This window comes from Giraffa tippelskirchi, chromosome 2 (assembly GCF_054371585.1).
Source record: "Giraffa tippelskirchi isolate mGirTip1 chromosome 2, T2T-mGirTip1v1.2.pri, whole genome shotgun sequence".
Taxonomy (NCBI): domain Eukaryota; kingdom Metazoa; phylum Chordata; class Mammalia; order Artiodactyla; family Giraffidae; genus Giraffa; species Giraffa tippelskirchi.
The window spans coordinates 82190044-82212082 of record NC_137276.1 but is presented as its reverse complement, the minus strand read 5'-3'; the positions used below and the strand labels follow the sequence as shown (position 1 = coordinate 82212082).

The 22039-nt window shown below is 41.7% G+C and overlaps 1 protein-coding gene across 25 annotated transcripts in view; it reads left to right on the top strand.

Annotated features, from left to right (window-relative positions):
- The window catches only part of MTR (5-methyltetrahydrofolate-homocysteine methyltransferase), a 246445-nt gene that overhangs the window by 37915 nt on the left and 186491 nt on the right, over nt 1-22039 (top strand). For all 25 annotated transcript variants that reach the window (XR_014076594.1, XR_014076593.1, XR_014076592.1 and 22 more), the window contains 2 exons: nt 1739-1879; nt 3025-3210. Coding sequence is in view for 22 of the 25 variants with exons in the window: in XM_081569313.1 (XP_081425439.1) it covers nt 1739-1879; nt 3025-3210 (327 nt within the window). In the remaining 3 variants the exon portion in view is untranslated. The remainder of the gene's footprint in view (nt 1-1738; nt 1880-3024; nt 3211-22039) is intronic.

Here is a 22039-nt window from a genome sequence, read left to right as displayed (position 1 = left end):
GCTTCCTCCAGTTCGTTTCCCAGGGGCAGCTGAAGCCACTCCCTCTCAGATAGCTTTCTCTCTTCAGTCCTGAGAGGTCTCGCCCTTCCAGGTGTTTAGGCAGGACATTTGACTCTCACATTGTATGGCAGCATCCATAGCTTTTCATATGACTGTTGTATTCCCTCAACTAGGTGTAAGCCCTTCAAGAACAAGGACTATGACTTATGCTTCTTTTTATTCTTTATGATATTTAATGTATTGCTGATAGCAAAACACTTTTTGATTTGCTGAATCTTATTGCAACCCTTTTTCTCTGTGTAATGTTGGATCATTGTGAATGGAATTCCCCTGTGGCCTGTGCCAGAGGGTCTCATGCTTCTTCTCTCATGATTGCTAAAAATTTCTGTTTGATTTTCTTTGGCTAAGAAAAAATTAGGACAACATTAGAATCTACTGTTGATTTTATCTCTGCTTGTTTTCTTACACTATGAAGCGTACAACAAAGACTTAAAGTCTCTGCTGTACCAGTCAGTTAGAAAACTTTATTGAACACATCTGTTTTGCCTATCATTGTTCAAACAAGAGTGGGAGATACATAAGACCTTTCTCAATTTTCCAAATGCGTAAAATCTGTTTCAGAGAATAAGCTCGTATTTGTGAAACCATGCTGCTAAGTCGCTTCAGTCGTGTCTGACTCTGTGCGACCCCATAGACGGCAGCCCACCAGGCTCCCCTGTCCCTGGGATTCTCCAGGCAAGAACACTGGAGTGGGTTGCCATTTCCTTCTCCAGTGCATGAAAGTGAAAAGTGAAAGTGAAGTCACTCAGTCGTATCCTACTCTTAGCGACCCCGTGGACTGCAGCCCACCAGGCTCCTCTGTCCATGGGATTCTCCAGGCAAGAGTACTGGAGTGGGGTGCCATTGCCTTCTCCATGTGAAACCATGAGGAAATGGTAATGTCATATACTATGTGATAATGTTTATAATTGTTGCAGATGTTTAAAGGCAGCCAGTCATTGTGGAATAAGCAGCGTTTCCTAAAGTATGTTCTCTGGAATGCTGATCCTAGAGGATATTCCTTAAATGATCATAAGTAGGAAATGTTGCATATTATATTTTGTACTTGGAGATTTACAGTGTATGATAATGTATTAATAGATTTGAAAATCCTTTTAGCATAAAAAAGTTTAACTTACATTTCACGTAACTTCTGTCAGTAGCCTACAGTGAATGGTTTGCAAGATTTGGTGAATATTGAAGAGTTAGATAAGTTTTGGATGGTTTCTGTAATGACTTTTCTTGAAGGAGGTGGGACTTGAGCTGGGTCTTAAATAGTATAGAAAAGGAGGGGATTGTATTTGAAGCAGAGGGAACAATATGATGTGTGACACAGAGGTGGAAGCAGATTTGTCTGGGTGAAGGGTGCCAGGGTTCGGGGGGAGATGTTGAGTTGGATAAGAAGATGGGACAGGTCCCCAGGACCTGGAGCACCATGCTGAGAGACTGAGATTCTTTACGGGAGGAATCAGAGCCTCTGAGGGTTCTGAGGAGTGATGAACTGTGATGGAAGAGATGTTTAGAAAAGGTTGATCTGTGGTGGTTGAGAGCAGCTCAGGGTCAGGGGTGGGTGGGTGAGGGGTTGGCTGGGTAACTTAGTGGAATTGGAACAGACTGCCCGGGATGGTGAAGGACTGCTTTTGTCAGCCTTTTCTTGAGTCAACCTCTCCTGATGCTGGTACCTCTTGAATTCCTTCAGGAAGCACTGAGTGTTGCCAAAATGCAGGTGGAAATGGGAGCCCAGGTGTTGGATATTAACATGGATGATGGCATGCTGGATGGTCCAAGTGCAATGACCAGATTCTGCAACTTCATTGCTTCCGAGCCTGACATTGCCAAGGTTGTACAGAACTTCGATTCATCAGGGGAATTTATACATGCTGCTTTGTCGCTCATTTGACTCTGTCACTTTTCCCTTTGTCTGTCATCTCATACACTGGTTTTCTGTTATACTGTGTTGAAAGCCCTGTGGTTTCTGATTGTCCATTTTCTCACATAATGGCAGCCTTTCAATATAAACCACACTTCAGAGAGAAAGATGTGACAGTAGTGCGACTGTTTCCAAGGCTTCTGGAATTGGTCACAAGGATTATTCAATTTCCTCTGATGTCTGGATAGGCTAAGAACTAACTTTTCATGTCTCTGAAGGATATACTTACCTGTTCCTACCAAATCATTAGTTCTGTTTCTACCACAGACTAGGGAACCCAGATAGTCCTTCCTTATTGCAGGAAGAAAGGACCTTTTTAGGCATATCAGAGTAAGACAAAATTATAAAACAAGATTAAATTGAGATATTAATGTCAGCTTTTACATTTGTTCTTTAAGATGAAAGTTAATTTTTGTGTCAAGCTTTTCAAAAATTTTAGATGGATTCTAAAAAATCAAAAATGTTCATTTCTTTACAATTGAATTTGTGATGAGGAGTGAGTTTTGAGGTTTTTTTTGTTTTTATTATTCTTTTAACGACATTTCCTAGTGCCTTAAGAGCTAGGGCTGCCATTTTTTAGTTAAGCTTCAGCAAATGTTTAAGTGAGAAGTCCTGTGGTAAGCACTGAATGATATTAACCCATCCTCCATTTGTGTCTTAAAGCTCTGCACTTAAAAGCCTCAAGGCTTCTCTGGGAGTAAGTATTTTGAGAATTTAAGGTGAAGAGAAGCTAAATGACCTGTTTAAAATCAGAATCAGAGGGGGCAAAATGACCCCAGTGAAATGACTTCTGTGCTCTCATTCTGATATTTAGCTATGATCTTTTTGAGTTACCAGTTTCTGGCCCACACATGAGGTTTCTTGTTAGACTGGAGTTACTCCAAATATTTCGGTATTTAGGAACAAGAATAAGATTAAAATCCTATCTCTGTCACACTGCTGTTATTTGTTTATTGTTTCCCTGAAGGAGAAAGAGGGAATATATGAGAGTCCTTGGAAGGGGGTTTGTGATGACTTGCTGTCTTTCTGTGATCATCTTGCTTTTCTGACCTCAGGTGCCCTTGTGTATTGACTCTTCCAATTTTGCTGTGATTGAAGCCGGGTTAAAGTGCTGCCAGGGGAAGTGCATTGTTAATAGCATCAGCCTGAAGGAGGGAGAGGATGACTTCTTGGAGAAGGCTAGAAAGATTAAGAAGTTTGGAGCTGCCATGGTGGTTATGGCTTTTGATGAAGAAGGACAGGTGAGTGATTTCTTTTGATCTGGCTTCATTGTGTTACACAGTGGCTTAAAGCAGTGGAAGAGAACTGAGTCCAAAACAGATGTGTATACCGTATCTACCATACATATATGTACATACGCATGGGCATACTTTAGAGACACCATGGATTCCATTCCAGGCCACTGCAATAAAGCAAATATCGCAGGAAAGCCAGTCACATGAATTTTTGGTTTCCTAGTACAACGGAGAAGGCAATGGCATCCCACTCCAGTACTCTTGCCTGGAAAATCTCATGGACAGAGGAGCCTGGTAGGCTGCAGTCCATGGGGTTGCTAAGAGTCGGACACGACTGAGCAACTTTACTTTCACTTTTTACTTTCACTTTTTACTTTCATGTATTGGAGAAGGGAATGGCAACCCACTCCAGTGTGCTTGCCTGGAGAATCCTAGGGACGGGGGAGGCTGGTGTGCTGCCGTCTATGGAGTCGCACAGATTTGGACACGACTGAAGCGACTTAGCAGCAGCAGCAGCAATGCATAGAAAAATTATGTTTACACTATACTATAGTTTATTAAGTGTGCACTAGCCTTGAAAGTGAAAGTGTTAGTTGCTTAGTTGTGTCTGACTCTTTGCAACCCCATGGACTGTAACCCACCAGGCTCGTCTGTCCATGGATTTCCCAGGCAAGAATACTGGAGTGGGTTGCCATTCCCTTCTCCAGGGGATCGTCCCAACCCAGGGATCGATTGTCTAGAAAAAAAGTACATACCTTAATTAAAAATACTTTATTGCTAAAAACTGCTATATCATCTGAACCTCCAGTGAGTTATAGTAGTAGCATCAAAGATCACCATAACAAGTAGAATAATAACAAAGAAGTTTGAAACATTGTGAGAATTACCAAAATGTGACATAGTCATGAAGTGAGCAAATGCTATTGGAAAAGTGATATCAATAGATTTGCTTGATGCTTGGTTGCCACATACCTTCAGTTTGTAAAACAATGCAGTATCTATGGAGAACAGTAAAATAAGGTCTGCCTCTATATATGTCTGTGTGTATATATATGTGTGTGTGTGTGTGTACACCTATTTACATCTATCTGTATATGAAAATTTGATTATATAGTAGTCTCTACATCAGTTGAAAAAGGAATTATTTGATAAATGCTGTTGGATAACTGGCTGTGATTTTGGAAGAAAATAAAAGTTGAGCCCAATTTCCCACCATATACCAAAATAAAATATATATATATTATAGGTCTAAATGTAAAAAAAAAAAGTCCAAAGAATATATGGGAAAATAGTTATCTAAATTTAGGAAGCCAGAAATAAAACTGATAGACCTATTTATGTAAAAATGTAAAATTTTGTATGACAAAAGGTACGGTTTTATTTGCAGCATGAGTTACAACAGTGAGTTAATACCCCTAATATGCAAAGAGTTTCTATAGATCAGAGAGTAAAATACCCCTATCAAGTCAGTGGAAGAAGGACAAGGAAAATGAGCAGCAATTTTTAGAAAAAGAAACACAAAATAGCCAATGAATAGCCTAAGTCATGCGTTTGTTTTTCCCTTGTAGAGTGATTTTCTTAGTTCGTAAAAGTGGAATGGCTAGGTTAAAGAGTGTGCACATGTGACATTTTGATATACATTGTTAAACTTTCCTTCTGAAAAGTCATCTTCCACTACTAGTTAAGTGTGGTAAGGCCAGTTGACATAATTTTTATTTTTTTACCAAAGGTACGACTATGCATATAGTTAAGAGACACATATGTTGTCTTATGAAAACATGGAACATATATTGTTTTATGAAAAACAAAAGCCCTAAGCCTCCAGATCCCCAGACAACCACTTACAACTTCAGTCCAATTCAGTCGCTCAGTCGTGTCCGACTCTTTGCGACCCCATGAATTGCAGCACGCCAGGCCTCTCTATCCATCACCAACTCCCGGAGTCTACCCAAACCCATGTCCATCGAGTCAGTGATGCCATCCAACCATCTCATCCTCTGTCATCCCCTTCTCCTCCTGCCCCCAATCCTATGCAGCATTAGGGTCTTTTCCAATGAGTCAACTCTTTGTATGAGATGGCCAAAATATTGGAGTTTCAGCTTCAACATCAGTCCTTCCAATGAACACCGAGGATTGATCTCCTTTAGGATGCATTGATTGGATCTCCTTGCAGTCCAAGGGACTCTTAAAGTCTTCTCCAAAACCACAGTTCAAAAGCATCAATTCTGCGGCGCTCAGCTTTCTTCACCGTCCAACTCTCACATCCATACATGACCACTGGAAAAACCATAGCCTTGACTAGACGGACTTTTGTTGGCAAAGTAATGTCTCTGCTTTTAAATATGCTACCTAGGTTGGCCATAACCTTCCTTCCAAGGAGTAAGTGTCTTTTAATTTCATGGCTGCAATCACCATCAGCAGTGATTTTGGATCCCCCCAAAATAAAGTCTGACACTGTTTCCACTGTTTCCCCATCTATTTCCCATGAAGTGATGGGACCAGATACCATGATCTTAGTTTTCTGAACGTTGAGCTTAAAGCCAACTTTTTCACTCTCCTCTTTCACCTTCATCAAAAGGCTCCTTAGTTCTTCTTCACTTTCTGCCATGAGGGTGGTGTCATCTGCATATCTGAGGTTATTGATATTTCTCCCAGCAATCTTGATTCCAGCTTGTGTTTCTTCCAGCCCAGTGTTTCTCATGATGTACTCTGCATATAAGTTAAATAAGCAGGGTGACAATATACATCCTTGGCATACTCCTTTTCCTATTTGGAGCCAGTCTGTTGTTCCATGTCCAGTTCTAACTGTTGCTTCCTGACCTGCATACAGGTTTCTCAAGAGACAGGTCAAATGATCTGGTATTCCCATCTCTTTCAGAATTTTCCACAGTTTATTGTGATCCACACAGTCAAAGGCTTTGGCATAGTCAATAAAGCAGAAGTAGATGTTTTTCTGGAACTCTCTTGCTTTTTCAATGATCCAGCGGATGTTGGCAATTTTATCTCTGGTTCCTCTGCCTTTTATAAAACCAGCTTGAACATCTGGAAGTTCACAGTTGGCATATTGCTGAAGCCTGGCTTGGAGAATTTTGAGCATTACTTTACTAGCATGTGAGATGAGTGCAGTTGTGTGGTAGTTTGAGCATTCTTTGGCATTGCCTTTCTTTGGGATTGGAACTTACAACTTAGCTGATTCTTGTATCATTTACCTCCTCATCTTCAAATTCCAGTTTTAGTTATTATTTATTGCTGTTCTAGTGGTTAAGGACTTGACTTTTTCATCATCCTCTACCCCCACTCCATGTATCTTTGTTTTTATCCCTCTATCCTTCCAATATAGTTAATTTCAGTTGTAACTGTTTTTGGCACTTATAGTAAGTAGTGTAAAAGTACTTAGAGCTGCCAGAACTTACAAGGACTGGGAAATAGACTGTTGGAGGGCACAACAGAAGCTTGTGCACTAGGACCCAGGAGAAAGGAACAGTTACCCACAGGAGACTGTCCCAGACTTGCCAGTGGGTGTCTTGGGTGGGTCCAGGAGTCTCTGGTGAAGGCGTGGGTCAGTAGTGGCCTGCTGCAGAATTGGGGACACAGACTGTAGCAGTACATGCATGGGATCTTTTCAGGGAGGTCACCATTATCTTCCTTACCTCCACCATAGTTTGGTCCCAGGTAAATAGCAAGCAGGGAACACAGCTCCACCCATCAACAGAAAATTGGATTAAAGATTTACTGAGCACGGCCCCGCCCATCACAAGACCCAGTATCACCTCAGTCAGTCTATCCCATCAGGAAGCTTTCATAAGCCTCTTATCCTTTTCCATCAGAGGACAGACAGACTGAAAACCACAATCACCGAAAACTAACCAATCTAATTACATAGACCAAAACCTTGTCTAACTCAGTGAAACAATGAGCCATGCCATGTGGGGCCACCCAAGAAGGATAGGTCATGGTGGAGAGTTCTGACAAAATGTGGTCCACTGGAGAAGGGAATGGCATATCACTTCAGTATTCCTGCCTTGAGAACCCCATGAACAGTATGAAAAGGCAAAAAGATAGGACACTGAAAGATGAACTCCCCAGGTCAGTAGGTGCCCAATATACTACCAGAGATCAGTGGAGAAATAACTCCAGAAAGAATGAAGAGATGGAGCCAAAGCAAAAACAACATCCAGTTGTGAATGTGACTGGTGATGGTAGCAAGAGCAATATTGCATAGGAACTTGGAATGTGAGGTCCATGAATCAAGGCAAATTGGAAGTGATCAAACAGGAGATGGCAAGAGTGAACGTCAACATTTTAGGAATCAGTGAACTAAAATGGACTGGAATGGGTGAATTTAATGCAGATGACCATTATGTCTACTACTGTGGGCAAGAATCCCTTAGAAGAAATGGAGTAGCCATCATAGTCAACATGAGTCCGAAATGCAGTACTTGGATGCAGTCTCAAAAATGACAGAATGATCTCTGTTCGTTTCCAAGGCAAATCATTCACTATCACAGTAATCCAAGTCTATGCCCCTACCAGTAATGCTGAAGAAGCTGAAGTTGAATGGTTCTATGCAGACCTACAAGACTTTCTAGAACTAACACCCAGAAAAGATGTCCTTTTCATTATAGGGGCCTGGAATGCAAAAATAGGAAGTCAAGAAACACCTGGAGTAACACACAAATTCGGCCTTGGAGTACAGAATGAAACAGGGCAAAGGCTAATAGAGTTCTGCCAAGAGAATGCACTAGTCATAGCAAACAACCTCTTCCAACAACACAAGAGAAGACTCTACACATGGACATCACCAGGTGGTCAACACCGATATCAGATTGATTATATTCTTTGCAGCCAAAGATGGAAAAACTCTATACAGTCAACAAAAATAAGACCGGGAGCTGACTGTGGCTCAGATCATGAACCCCTTATTGCCAAATTCAGACTGAAATTGAAGAAAGTAGGGAAAACCACTAGACCATTCAGGTGTGACCTAAATCAAATCCCTTATGAGTATACAGTGAAAGTGACAAATAGATTTAAGGGACTAGATCTGATAGAGTGCCTGATGAACTATGAATGGAAGTTCATGATATTGTACAGGAGACAAGGATTAAGACCATCCCCAAGAAAAAGAAATGCAAAAAAGCAAAATGGCTGTCTGAGGAGGCCTACAAATAGCTGTGAAAAGAAGAAAAGCAAAAAAGCAAAGGAGAAAAGGAAAGATACACCCATTTGAATGCAGAGTTCCAAAGAATAGCAAGGAGAGATAAGAAAGCCTTCCTCAGTGATCACTGCGAAGAAATAGAGGAAAACAATAGAATGGGAAAGACTAGAGATCTCTTCAAGAAAATTAGAGATACCAAGGGAGCATTTCATGTGAAGATGGGCTCAATAAAGGACAGAAATGGTATGGACCTAACAGAAGCAGGAGATATTAAGAATAGGTGGCAAGAATGCACAGAAGACCTGTACAAAAAAGATCTTCACGACCCAGATAATCACGATGGTGTGATCACTCACCTAGAGCCAGACATCCTGAAATGTGTAGTCAAGTGGGCCTTAGGAAACATCACTACGAACAAAACTAGTGGAAGTGATGAATTCCAGTTGAGCTATTTCAAATCCTAAAAGATGATGCTGTGAAAGTTCTGCACTCAACAGGCCAGCAAATCTGGAAAACTCAGCAGTGACCACATAACTGGAAAAGGTCTTCTTTCATTCCAATCCCAAAGAAAGGCAATGCCAAAGAATGCTCAGACTACTGCACAATTGCACTCATCTCACACGCTAGTAAAGTAATGCTCAATATTCTCCAAGCCAGGGTTCAACAATACGTGAACCGTGAACTTCCAGATGTTCAAACTGGTTTTAGAAAAGGCAGAGGAACCAGAGAGCAAATTGCCAACATCTGCTGAATCATCGAAAAAGCAAGAGAGTTCCAGAAAAACATCTACTTCTGCTTTATTGACTATGCTAAAACCTTTGACTGTGTGGATCACAATAAACTGTGGAAAATTCTGAAAGAGATGGAAATACCAGACCACCTGACCTACCTCTAGAGAAACCTGTATGCAGGTCAGGAAGCAACAGTTAGAACTGGACATGGAACAACAGACTGGCTCCAAATAGGAAAAGGAGTACGTCAAGGCTGTATATTGTCACCCTGCTTATTTAACTTATATGCAGAGTACATCATGAGAAACGCTGGGCTGGAGGAAGCACAAGCTGGAATCAAGATTGCCAGGAGAAATATCAATAACCTCACATATGCAGATGACACCACCCTTATGGCAGAAAGTGAAGAAGAACTAAAGAGCCTCTTGATGAAAGTGAAAGAGGAGAGTGAAAAAGTTGGCTTAAAGCTCAACATTCAGAAAACTAAGATCATGGCATCTGGTCCCATCACTTCATGGGAAATAGATGGGGAAACAGTTGAAACAGTGGCAGACTCTATTTTTGGGGGCTCTAAAATCACTGCAGATTGTGACTGCAGCAATGAAATTAAAAGATGCTTGCTCCTTGGAAGAAAAGTTATGACCAACCTAGACCTCATATTAAAAAGCAGAGACATTACTTTGCCAACAAAGGTCCATCTAGTCACGGCTGTGGTTTTTCCAGTAGTCATGTATGGATGTGAAAGTTGGACTATAAAGAAAGCTGAGTGCCAAAGAATTGATGCTTTTGAACTGTGGTGTTGGAGAAAACTCTTGAGAGTCCCTTGGACTGCAGGGCGATCCAACCAGTCCATCCTAAAGGAGATCAGTCCTCGGTGTTCATTGGAAGGGCTGATGTTGAAGCTGAAACTCGAATACTTTGGCCACCTGATGCGAAGAACAGATTCATTTGAAAAGACCCTGATGCTGCGAAAGATTGAAGGCGATAGGAGAAGGGGACGACAGAGGATGAGATGGTTGGATGGCATCACCGACTCGATGGACATGAGTTTGAGTAAACTCCGGAAGTTTGTGATGGACAGGGAGGCCTGGCGTGATGCAGTCCATGGGGTCAAAAAGAGTTGGATACAACTGAGTGACTGAACTGAGTGTAAAAGTGGAGTCGTGTAGTATACCTTGATTCCTTTTCCTTTCCTGAATCCTCTTTGTTTTCTGTGAAGTTAATACTAACCTTTGTGTTTACTTTGTTTTTATATATTTTCAAACTATTCCCTAGTTGTGTAAATTTCCAATATCCAGTGTATCCAGACACATTAAGTAGACTGTTATTTTAATTTGCTGAATAATTCTCTCTCCAAGTCTTATGACATAATCTGGAGTGGTTGCTCAGGAGGCTAACTGCATGGCTGTCACTATGATATGTCGCTCCCATCATCCTGACAGTTCTTTTCACCTCTCTCATAGCTGTTTAGATTTCAGTTTCCTCATACTTGGTTTAATCTCTTATTTAGCAAAGTGCATCCTCTGGTGAAAGAAGACATGGAAGTAAACATTTTGAAGCCTTATGTGTCTGAAAATGGCTTTATTCTACTTTTATACTTAATTGAAAATTATATGAGTACAAGCCTGAAATTATTTTCTCTATGTTTTGAGCTCATTGATCCGTTGTCTTCTAGTTTCAGTTGGTACTGGTGAGAAGCTCAGTGCTTGTCTAACCCTTTTTTATGAAGCCTATTTATTGACCCTTTTTCTGGATGCTTCTTGGATCTGCTGTGTCCATGGTTTTCTGAAGTCTCGTGATCGTGAGCCATTCATTGTGTTAAGCCCTCAGTAGGCACTGTCAGTCACGACACTTACAGCCACAGTTGCAGGAAGATTCCTTGAATGGTTTATCCTCTTGTGGCCTGTGTATTATTCAGAAATTAGATGTTTTGGAAAGATTGCCTAATTTTTTTTACCTCTTCTCTCCAGTTTTTCAACTTTGACATTTGGACATCCACATTTATCTTGAGTTTTATGATTTCTTCTTCCAGGAGCTCTTTTTTGTTACCTAATTGTTCTTTTTCAGATTTATATAGCAGTCTGTTTAAAGGAGGCAGATGTCTTCTCTAATTCCTTTAAGTGTATCTTGAGCACCTAGTATGTGCCAGGCTGTGAGGAGTTCAGAGAAGGTGATGGCACCCCACTCCAGTACTCTTGCCTGGAAAATCCCATGGACGGAGGAGCCTGGTAGGCTGCAGTCCATGGGGTCGCGAAGAGTCAGACACGACTGAGTGACTTCACTTTCACTTTTCACTTTCATGCATTGGAGAAGGAAATGGCAACCCACTCCAGTGTTCTTGCCTGGAGAATCCCAGGGATGGGGGAGCCTGGTGGGCTGCCGTCTATGGGGTCACACAGAGTCGAACACAACTGAAGTGACTTAGCAGCAGCAGCAGCATTGAGGAGTTAGCAAGGAACAAAACCTAGTCCCTGCCCTTGCACAATTTGTATTCTTAGGGAACAGAAGGAATAAGAAAAAAAACAACATAAAGATACACACACACCCCTGGATAGTGTTGAATACAATGAAGGGATATGGAGAGAACGAGGGTGACAGGAGGGTGGTTGGAGATGGCCTCATGGATAAGGTGACATCTTAGAAAGCTGAAGGGAACCAAGGAATGAAACATGTAAAAATGTAGGGCAAAGGGAACCTTGAAATAGATGCCTGCTGGTCATGTTTGAAAATCATAGGGAGGCCGGTAGAGCCAGAGCAGAAGGGAAAAGAGGTGATCTGGGGAGGACATGAGGTTAGAAAGGCTTCAGATCAAATTGCGTAGGGTCTTGGAGACCTCTACTAACACTTGGACTTTTCCCCTGAGTGATCTGAGAAGCCACTGAAGGGTTCTGAGCAGAGGAGTGAACCTAGTCTGAGTTGTATTTTAAAACCACTCTGGTTCTTTGTGGAGAAGGATCTGCGGGGACCAAGCAGAACCATTGGAGGTTGTTGCTGTAGTTCAGATGAGAGATGATTGTGACTGGGACCAAGGCGGGAGCAATAGAATATGTGAGGATTCATCTGTTTCTAGATATATTTTTGAAATAGAGACAATAGGATTTGCCTTCATGGAGGTTGTGAGCCATGAAAGGAGGAGGAGTCTGGGAAATTTTTAGGTTTTTTTGGCCTGGGCAGTTGAGATAGAAGGACGGTGAAGAGCCTGTTTGAATGGGGTTGAGTAGAAGTGTGTAGATGAGTCTGGTTTTCCTGGGCAAAGTCTGGCTTGAAGATTCCCTTCCTTGGGCATTATTTATGCATTGATGATACTTAAAGCAGTGAGACTGACTTCACCAAAGGAACGATGGTAGATAAGAGGTCCTAGGAACAAGTGACTCTTGGAGCCACAGTGCTTTGTGGTCAGGAAGAAGAGAGGATGCTTTCAGAAGGACTTAGGAAGGAGACGCCTCCTTGGTAGAAGAGGAACCAGAGGATAGAGTTCACCTGGAAGCCAAGTGAAGAACAAGCTTTCTGAAGGGCATGATGAGCTGTGGATAGATGAGGAAGGAAGAGACAAGCATTTACCCTTGGATTTGGAAACGGAGTAGTTTATGATCTTGCAGAGAATGGGGGGGGCAGCAGAAGTAAACCATTTGAGGAAAGTTTGCCATAAAGGGGAACAAATAGATTGGAAACCAGGGATGCATGTGAGAATAAGAATGTGTGTGCATGGTTTTGTAAGCTGGCGGGAATGATCTGGTAGAGGGAAGGGAAGGAATTGATGTACAGGAGGAAGGGGGCACTTGCTAGGTCCATGACCTTGTGGGCTGAGAGGACGAGCAGACAGTCTGCACAGGGAGGGGGAGTTAGCATGCTCACAGTGCAGGAGAGAAGGCAGAGCTGAGAACGCTGGGGGAGTCTGTGCTTCTGTTTTTCTCAGTGAAGCAGGAGGCAAGGTAAACTCTGAGAATGAGAGTGGAGTGTTGTGTGCTTTGTGTATGTGGTGCTTTCCTGGGAGTGTAAAGCAGAAATGTTCCCACAGGGAAGGATAGTCACTGCCTGTGCTTTTAAAAAAAAACATACACAGCCCTAGGTTCTGCCCCTTGAGTTTCTGACTCATTTGGCCTGGGGTAAGATCTGGCTTCAGTAATTTTACAGCCTTATAGGTGATCCTCATGAATACTCTGGCTGAAAACCACCAGCAGAGTTGATCTCATTTAGTCCTCATAGCAACCACGTGGGGTAGCTGTCGTCCTATTTTACAGTGAGCCAAGGTCAAATGGCTGGGACATAACAGAGCCACGTTTGGATCCCTGGCCTGCCTGGTTTGAAAACTGATACAGGCTTCCAAATCCTGTGTTATCTCCACTGCAGAGTACTTGATCTTGGCTAAGAACAAGCATTCCCAATTTAGATTTGAGTGTGTCCACAAATAAAAAGCAAATGTAGAAGAAATTTTTTAACTTGCCAGTTATGAGAAAAATACACATTAGGGCAATATTAAAGTAATGGTTTGTCCTTACTAAGTTAGCAAAAGTACACTTTAAAATCATCAAGATCTGTGCTGGTATAACAGTGGTAAAGAGAAAGTCTTGTTCATTGTAGAGTGTAGCATAAATTGAGATAGTCCTTTTTTTTTTTTTTTTAAGTTCTACCAAGTTTATTGCTACCAACCCATCTCCCTCCACCCTCATGCCCGTGTGCTCAGTCATGTAACTCCTTGGACTGCAGCCCACCAGGCTCCTCTGACCATGGACTTTTCCAGATAAGAATACTGGAGTGGGTTGCCATTTCCTTCTCCAGGGATAGTCCTTTTGAATGACCCTGTAATACCTAAAGACATAAAAGTGTTCATACCCTTTGAGATAGTGATCTCATTTCTGGGAAGTTATCCCAATAAAAGCATTAGCAGCATAAGAATACTGAATATGCAAAGATTTTTCACTAGCTTTTTATTGAAGATATAATAACCTTAATGCCTAATTGGGTAGATACTGATAACTTATGTTACATCAGTCTGTTGAAATATTATTCAGAGTATTTAAATATTAATTATGAAGATTGTGGAGCAGCATAACAGTGCTTTCAAGATATAAATAAAACCATAAAACAATAGTTACATAGACACTACATATATACAGCTACATAAAAACTCCCATTTGGTAAAGTTTGGAGGAAAATGTTGTAAAGGAGAATAATTGTTAGAGTGAGATGGTGAAATTAAAGGTGCCTTTTTCAAAACTGCTTTTCCTAATTAAAAATATTTTTCTGTATGATTATAGACTTACATGCTCATTGAAGAATTGTGGTATTAAAAATTATAAAAAGCAAAGCAAAAAATTCATGCAGTTGAAAAGTTCAGGAACCAACAATGCAGGTGTTTTGGTGCAAAGCCATTTCTTCTGTCAGTTGAGTTCACAACACTATTGAGTGTAACAATCAGTTAAGAACCAAGATTTGCTTTGCTTGACTGATACCACAGGTTATGAGTAGAAAGCTCTCTTAAATGGAAAACCACTGTTGCAACCAAATAAAGCAGAAGAATTCACACGTACTTTTATTCCAGCACATGATGGCTGTCTTTGCTTTATGCTTGTGATCTGTATTGCAATGACAACCTTAAGGTCAAAGCAAGGTCAAGGCCAGGTATGACAGAGAACTGGCCTTGAGACTTCTGGATTAGAAGGCAAATAAGGAAGCATTTCTGTGTTTTTTGGTTGATGTTAGTAGTTTAAATCAACTTATTTTAAAATTTTTTAATAATTTTATTTATTTATTTTAGGCTGTGCTGGGTCTTCATTGCTGTGCACCAGCTTTCTAGTTGCGACCAGTGGGGGCTACCCTCTAGTTGCAGTGTGAGGGCCTCTTATTGCTGAGGCTTCACTTGTTGCGGAGTACAGGCTCTAGGGCCTCTGGGCTTCAGTAGTTGTAACACAAAGGCTCAGTTGCCCTGCAGCATGTGGGATCTTCCTGGACCGGGGATCAAACCAGTTTCTCCTACGTTGGCAAGTGGATTCTTAACCACTGCCAGGGAAGTCCTTATGTGATAATATATAAACTATAGTAAGAATCTTCTGTGGGGAAAAATAACTATCACTACTCACTTTCTATATTGAATTCTCCTTTTCTGATTGAAATGATTATTTTTATATAACAATTTTTGATTATGTAAGGTTTCTTAGAAGTACAGTTAGCACATAATAGAATAGACTATATTATTTTTGCTTATACATGTGTAAAATATATGAAAGGATAATTAGTAGTATTGTCCTATAAAAGATTCATTATATTCAACACATTTTCCTATGTTAAACTGGTTTTAAAATAATTTTCTAATTTATAGAGAAATAAAACTCCATCTGGATATTGATTAAAATTAAATAATCCTAATCTAGAAAACTGGAGAAGGGCATGGCAGCCCACTCCAGTATTCTTGCCTGGAGAATTCCATGTACGGGGAACCTGGCAGGCTACAGTCCATGGGGAAGCAAAGAGTCAGACACGACTGAAGTGACTTAGCACTCAATCTAGAAAATAATGAGGAATCTGTATCTGGGAGTCATTCAGGAACATGATATGTATTTCCAGTTACTATTCAATCAAGTTTTATAGTTTTTCTTTAATAGGAAATCTCAAGAGCATTCCTGTGTATTTGTGTTGTTTCCTTGTTGTGATTTTGGCTTATTTTTCCTTTCGTAAATATTTTTCCTTTGGTAGTAATTTTTAGATTTTTATTTCATCAGCTTTTTAATTAAATTCAGATAAGTTGATACCGGTTTGGGGTTGAATAGCTTCTGTTTTCCAGTAGGGTGTGTACCAGTAGTTTTATTTTCCAGTAGGATATGTACCAGTAGTTATAGGAAACCAAAATCAATAGTTAGTCTTCCCTTTACTTTTACTTTGCCCAAGGTAGTTGACTCCAGCCAAGGAGTTGATTCTCAAGTTTTCTGCTCAGACACTCTTTGAGCTTTGTTAAAATCTGATGTATATTTTCACATTTCCAAGAGCCTCCTTTTTAGTGGCTATAGAGACGTCAGTCCTCTGGCTAAGATGGCATGATTGAGTATTTCTCGTCTTTAGTCTTTCTTTATAAGATGGAGTGTATTTTAAATTCTTTGTAGGAAGGAGTCTTGTCCAGTGCGCCTTCAGAGGTGAGAGTTTGTTGTAGGAATATGAGGAGCATAGGCCTCCGACCCATGCTTGGTCTTCCCTGCATGCCTGGGGTGTTCATCCTGTCCTCCAGAAATAATCGCACGACATTCAGTTGGCATACCTCCAATGTTGAGGGCCCCAGCAGCCCAGAATGCATCTGGTGCCCCTCATCGTGAGAGAGGTTTGAGTGGATTCATTTGCTCCTGTTGAGACACAGTGTTGCTTCATCCAGCCTATAGTATTTGGCTTTGCGGAGTAGGATTTTCTAGCTGACAGCCTCTCTCAGTTGTTTCTAGAGAAAAGCCATGAAGAGACATTGGCTCATGATAAAGACCATTCAGATGAGTCTGCTTTCTGATATCCTCACCTGCTATGTCACTGGTGGTTCTTCTAAACCAGTAGTTCCCAAATGGGGTGATTTGGCCAACCCAGGAGACACTTGGCAATATCTAGACAGATTTTTTTTGATTGTCATGACTGGGTTGTTGGGAGAGGATGTCCTTCTGACATCTAGTGGGAGAGGGCAAGGATGCTGCTAAAAACCCTACAAAGCACATGGCTGCCCCCATAGCAAAGAATTATCTGGTCCAAATTGCCAATAGTATCAAGGTTGAGTAAGCCAAATCTTTTTTTTTATTGAAGTGTAGTTGATTTACGGTGTTGCATTAGTTTCAGATGTACAGCAAAGTGATTCAGTTTTACACACACACACACACACACACACACACACACACACACACACACACACACACACACACGTTGTGCTGTGCCAACTCTTTGTAACCCCATGGATTGTAGCCCACCAGATGCCTCTGTTCATGGGGATTCTCCAGACAAGGATACTGGAGTGGGTTGCCATGGCCCTCCTCCAGGGGATCTTCCCAACCCAGGGATTGAACCCAGGTCTCCCGCATTGCAAGTGGATTCTTTACCATGTGAGCCACCAGGGAAGCCCAAGAATACTGGAGTGGGTAGCTTATCCCTTTGCTAGGGGATCTTCCCAACCCAGGAATCAAACCAGGATCTCAGGTGGATTACAGGTGGATTCTTTACCAGCTGAGCTACCACGGAAACTCTTCATATATATATATATAGGTATATATGTATATATACATAATTTTTTTCAGATTCTCTTCTGTTATAGGTTATTACAAAATATTGGGTGTAGTTCCATGTGCTGCTATACAATAGGTCCTTGTTGGTTATCTGTTTTATATATAGTACTGTGTATATATTAATCCCAAACTCCTATTTTATCCCTACCCTCCTCTTTTCCTTTTCAGTAACCATAACTTTGTGTTCTATGTCTGTGAGTCTGTTTCTATTTTGTATATAAGTTCATTTGTGAGTTTTCTGTTGGTTTGGATTCCAAATATAAGTATATAATACCATGATATTTGTCTTTCTCTGTCTGGCTTATTTCACTTAGTATAATAGTCTCTAGGTCTGACCATGCCACTGCAAATGGCAGTATTTCATTCTTTTTTACAATGGAGTGATATTCCATTGTGTATATATATATATATGTACCACATCTTCTTATCCATTCATCTGTTGATGGGTATTTAGGTTGCTTTCGTGTCTTGGCTATTGTAAATAGTGTTGCGGTGAATATTATGGTGCATGCATCTTTTTGAATTGTGGCTTACTCTGGATGTATGCCAAGGAATGGGATTGCAGATCATGTGGTAGCTCTATTTTTCATTTTTTTGAGGAACCTCCATACTATTTTCCACAGTGACTGCACCAGTTATGTTCCCCTTTCTCCACACCTTTGCAGCATTTGTTATTGTAGACTTTTTGGTGATGACCATTCTGACTGATGTGAGGTGATACCTCATGATAGGTATTTTGATTTGCAAATTTTGTTTTCCATTTCTCTAATAATTAGCAATGTTGGGCATCTTTTCGTGTGCCTTTTGGCCATATGTATGTCTTCTTTAGATCTTTTGCCCATTTTTGATTGTGAGTTACCCAATTCTTAACCCAGGGCAACTTCTTTTCTGCAACTAATTTTTCTCTCGGATGTTATCTGGCTGATGGAGAAAGGACAAATAAGGTTTTCATATTTAATCCTCTTCTATCTGCCAAATGCTGGCTTTGGGCACTGAGGATATATAAGGGCCAGTAGAGGACCCAGCTCCTTGCAAGATTCAGTGTCTTTCAGAGGTTTTGGTGAAAGTGGAAGAAAGACTTGATGAGGCAAGGAAAATCTAGGGCAGTAGGATTCCAGAAAGATCTGAAAAGCAGGGAAAGAGTTCATTTTAAGGGCTTGGAGCACTACCTGGGAAGCCCTGTTAAAAGGAAGGCAAAACTAGATAGGTTATAGGTCTACCTAAATATTTGGGGGTATTTGTTTTAAATACATCTCTAGATAGTAGGTCAGTCTTTTTTTGTTCTTCCTGGGAGCTGTCTCTTTCTGCGGTATCTGCTTCCTAGCTTTCCCTTTGAAGGTACTAAAGCAGACCCATCCTCTGCTCTTTCCAGGGATTGATATGTGTACTAAGAATTTCCTTCTCTGGAGAAGGAAATGGCAACCCACTTCAGTATTCTTGCCTGGGAAATCCGATGGACAGAGGAGCCTGGTGGGCTACAGTCCCTGGGGTCACAAAAAAGTCGGACACAACTGAGCACACACACACACAGGGGCAACAGCATTGGGATTTTGTCAGTGTCATATCACTGGGCAGTCAGGTTGGCTCTGCTGCTGCCTGGTCACCAGCCTGTCTCTGGCTGGCCTGATCCATCGGCTGTGAAGTTCTCAATAGTATTTGAAAACAGTGCTGTAGAAAAAGCAACTTATGAACCTTCTCCCTGCAATTTTGTCTACACCAATCCCTTGCGTGGCAGACTGCCTCTTCATCGTTGGCTCCAAGGTCAAATCTAAGCAATCAGAAATTCTCAACTAATGGAGAAATATTCAGCTTCCCTTTTTCTGGGCAGCCTCCGCTGTTACCCCTTCCCTAACACACACCCTGCCCCCAAAGATTTATTCTGTCTCCTTTGTGCCTCCCCAGGACCCCTCCTGGCCGTCTTTCTGTCCATGGCACTGAGCACCTGTGTTCACTCCACCTTCTTCTGCCACCCTTGGCCATGAGCTCCAAGCCAAACTCATTTTCACATCCCCCGAACCAGGAGCAGCTATGCTGTTCCTGGCCAAGTTATGACCATCAGATGAACTTGAGAAACAAAAATGAAATGCTGACGGGAAAATGCAGCCCTCTCTTCCTCACCAGGTTGCCTCTCAATGTTGACTTCATGTCTGAAATCCTGTCCACTTCCCCCTTAATCCCAAGTTCCTAGCATCTACGTTCTGCCTCAAATGTGAGTTCTGCCAGGGGCACAGCCTGCATTCTTTTAGGTGAGGAGTGAACCAGGAGACATTCCAAGGCAACCTTGCATCTCCCAGCTCAGTGTTGTCCCCTGAGCTTCATCCCCTGCCTCTGTTTCTGCCCTCAGGCCTGCTGCTTCTCCCTGGGCTTTGGGTGTCCTCACACTTGCCTTCAGCTTATGTTCACACATTAACTACAGTAGAGAAGCCACTCCATTTCTGAACAAAGTCTATGCCCTCAGTGATTTTGTAAAGCCAGGATGTCTCTTGTCATGTGTTTTTCCCCTGGAAACTTCCCTTTCTCAGCCTTTTTCTTTCTGACTTGTCAGTGCCTGTCTGATGGTGGTACGTGCGTCTCTTCCACCACTTACATTTTGAACTCTGGCAGCAGAATGGCCCCTGTTGTATTCCCTGTCCCATGTTGAGCTGGTTCAGTAATTTGAAACCTTTAAGCTGCCTCTGAAGTTGGTCCCATTCCTTCTCTGCTTCTTGTTAGGCTGCATTTTCACAAAATCTGGGTGTCTTTGATCCTTTTTCTTGCTTTCGCATAGTATCAGCTTTGATAAATAAATCAAAAATTATTTTACATTCCTCTTATTTCTCCCTATGTGTCTGATGATCATGCTGAGGCTGAGCAGTGGATTTATTAACTGAAGCCTTCTGATGGCTATCTAGCTTTCCTACAGCTTAAGAATAAACCTAGTAAATTGTAAAATCAGAGAAGATATTTATTCCTCCCTCTTCGCCCTTCAGTTCAGTTCAGTTGCTCAGTCGTGTCCAGCTCTTTGCAACCCCACGAACCACAGCTTGGCAGGCCTCCCTGTCCATCACCAACTGCCGGAGTCTACCCAAACCCATATCCATTGAGTTGGTGATGCCATCCAACCATCTCATCTTCTGTCATCCCCTTCTCCTCCTGCCCTCAATCTTTCCCAGCATCAGGGTCTTTTCAAATGAGTCAGCTCTTCGCATCAAGTGGCCAAAGTATTGGAGGTTCAGCTTCAACATCAGTCCTTCCAATGAACACCCAGGACTGATCTCCTTTAGGATGGATTGATTGGATCTCCTTGCAGTCCAAGGGACTCTCAAGGGTCTTCTCCAACACCACAGTTCAAAAGCATCAATTCTTTGGCACTCAGCTTTCTTTATAGTCCAACTCTCACATCCATACAGGACTACTGGAAAAACCATAGCCTTGACTAGACAGACCATTGTTGACAAAGTAATATCTCTGCTTTTTAATATGCTATCTAGGTTGGTCATAACTTTCCTTCCAAGGAGTAAACGTTATTTTAATTTCATGGCTACAATCACCATCTGCAGTGATTTTGGAGCCCAGAAAAATAAAGTCTGTCACTGTTTCCACTGTTTCCCCATCTATTTGCCATGAAGTGATGGGACTGGATGCCATGATCTTAGTTTTCTGAATGTTGAGCTTGAAGCCAACTTTTTCACTCTCCTCTTTCACTTTCATCAAGAGGCTCTTTAGTTCTTCTTCACTTTTTGCCATAAGGGTGGTGTCATCTGCATATATGAGGTTATTGATATTTCTCCTGGCAGTCTTGATTCCAGTTTGTGCTTCCTCCAGCCCAGCGTTTCTCATGATGTACTCTGCATATAAGTTGTGGTATTGTCACTGAGGTTTCTTCTAACTCAGCCTAAGAAGGTGCACCTCACCCATCAGTGGTTCTCACCTGGGCTGTACGTTAGAATCACTAAGAAGCTCTTTAAATACTGTTACTTAGGTCTCATTTCAGGATTCTGATTTAACTGGTCTCGAGTGAGGTTCAGGAACAGGTATTAGTATTAGAATACAGAAATTCCTCCGGGTTACTCAAATGAGCCAGCAGAGTTGAGAGGCTGCTGGATCTGTAAAATCCTCAAGCCTTGAGGCTTATTAGCATAAGGTGGTGTGTCACCACCCTGGCTGAGGAACAGGACAGAGGGAATCTTGGAGAATCTAGCTGGATATGCATATGGCAAAGGCCTGTCCTTTGAAACTCTGTGCATTCTGAGATTTGCTTGTTTATTCAACAGATGGTAGTTGCTTTCTGTTAATGTGGCAGGTAGTGTACTAGGTGTTGGGAGAACAATTTGAAAAGGCCTCATTCTTATGGAGCTGATGGTTGTTGTTTCAGTTCTGACCTAGTGTGGATTCATGACTCAGATGAAAGAAATGACCAGGACCTACCAACCCAACTTTCCTGTGGTTCACCTGGTAAAGAATTCACCTGCAATGCAGGCGACCTGGGTTCGATCTTTGGGTTGGGAAGATCCCCTGGAGAAGGGAAAGGCTACCCACTCCAGTATTCTGGCCTGGAGAATTCCATGGACTGTACAGTCCGTGGAGTCGCAAAGAGTTGGACACGACTGAGCGACTTTCACTTCACTTCACCAACCCAACTAGGTTACTATGCAATAGTAACAGCACTGGTAGCCCCAAACCCCTGTTCCTTCTCGGTTAATGAGCTTAGCTGGGCCACTAAC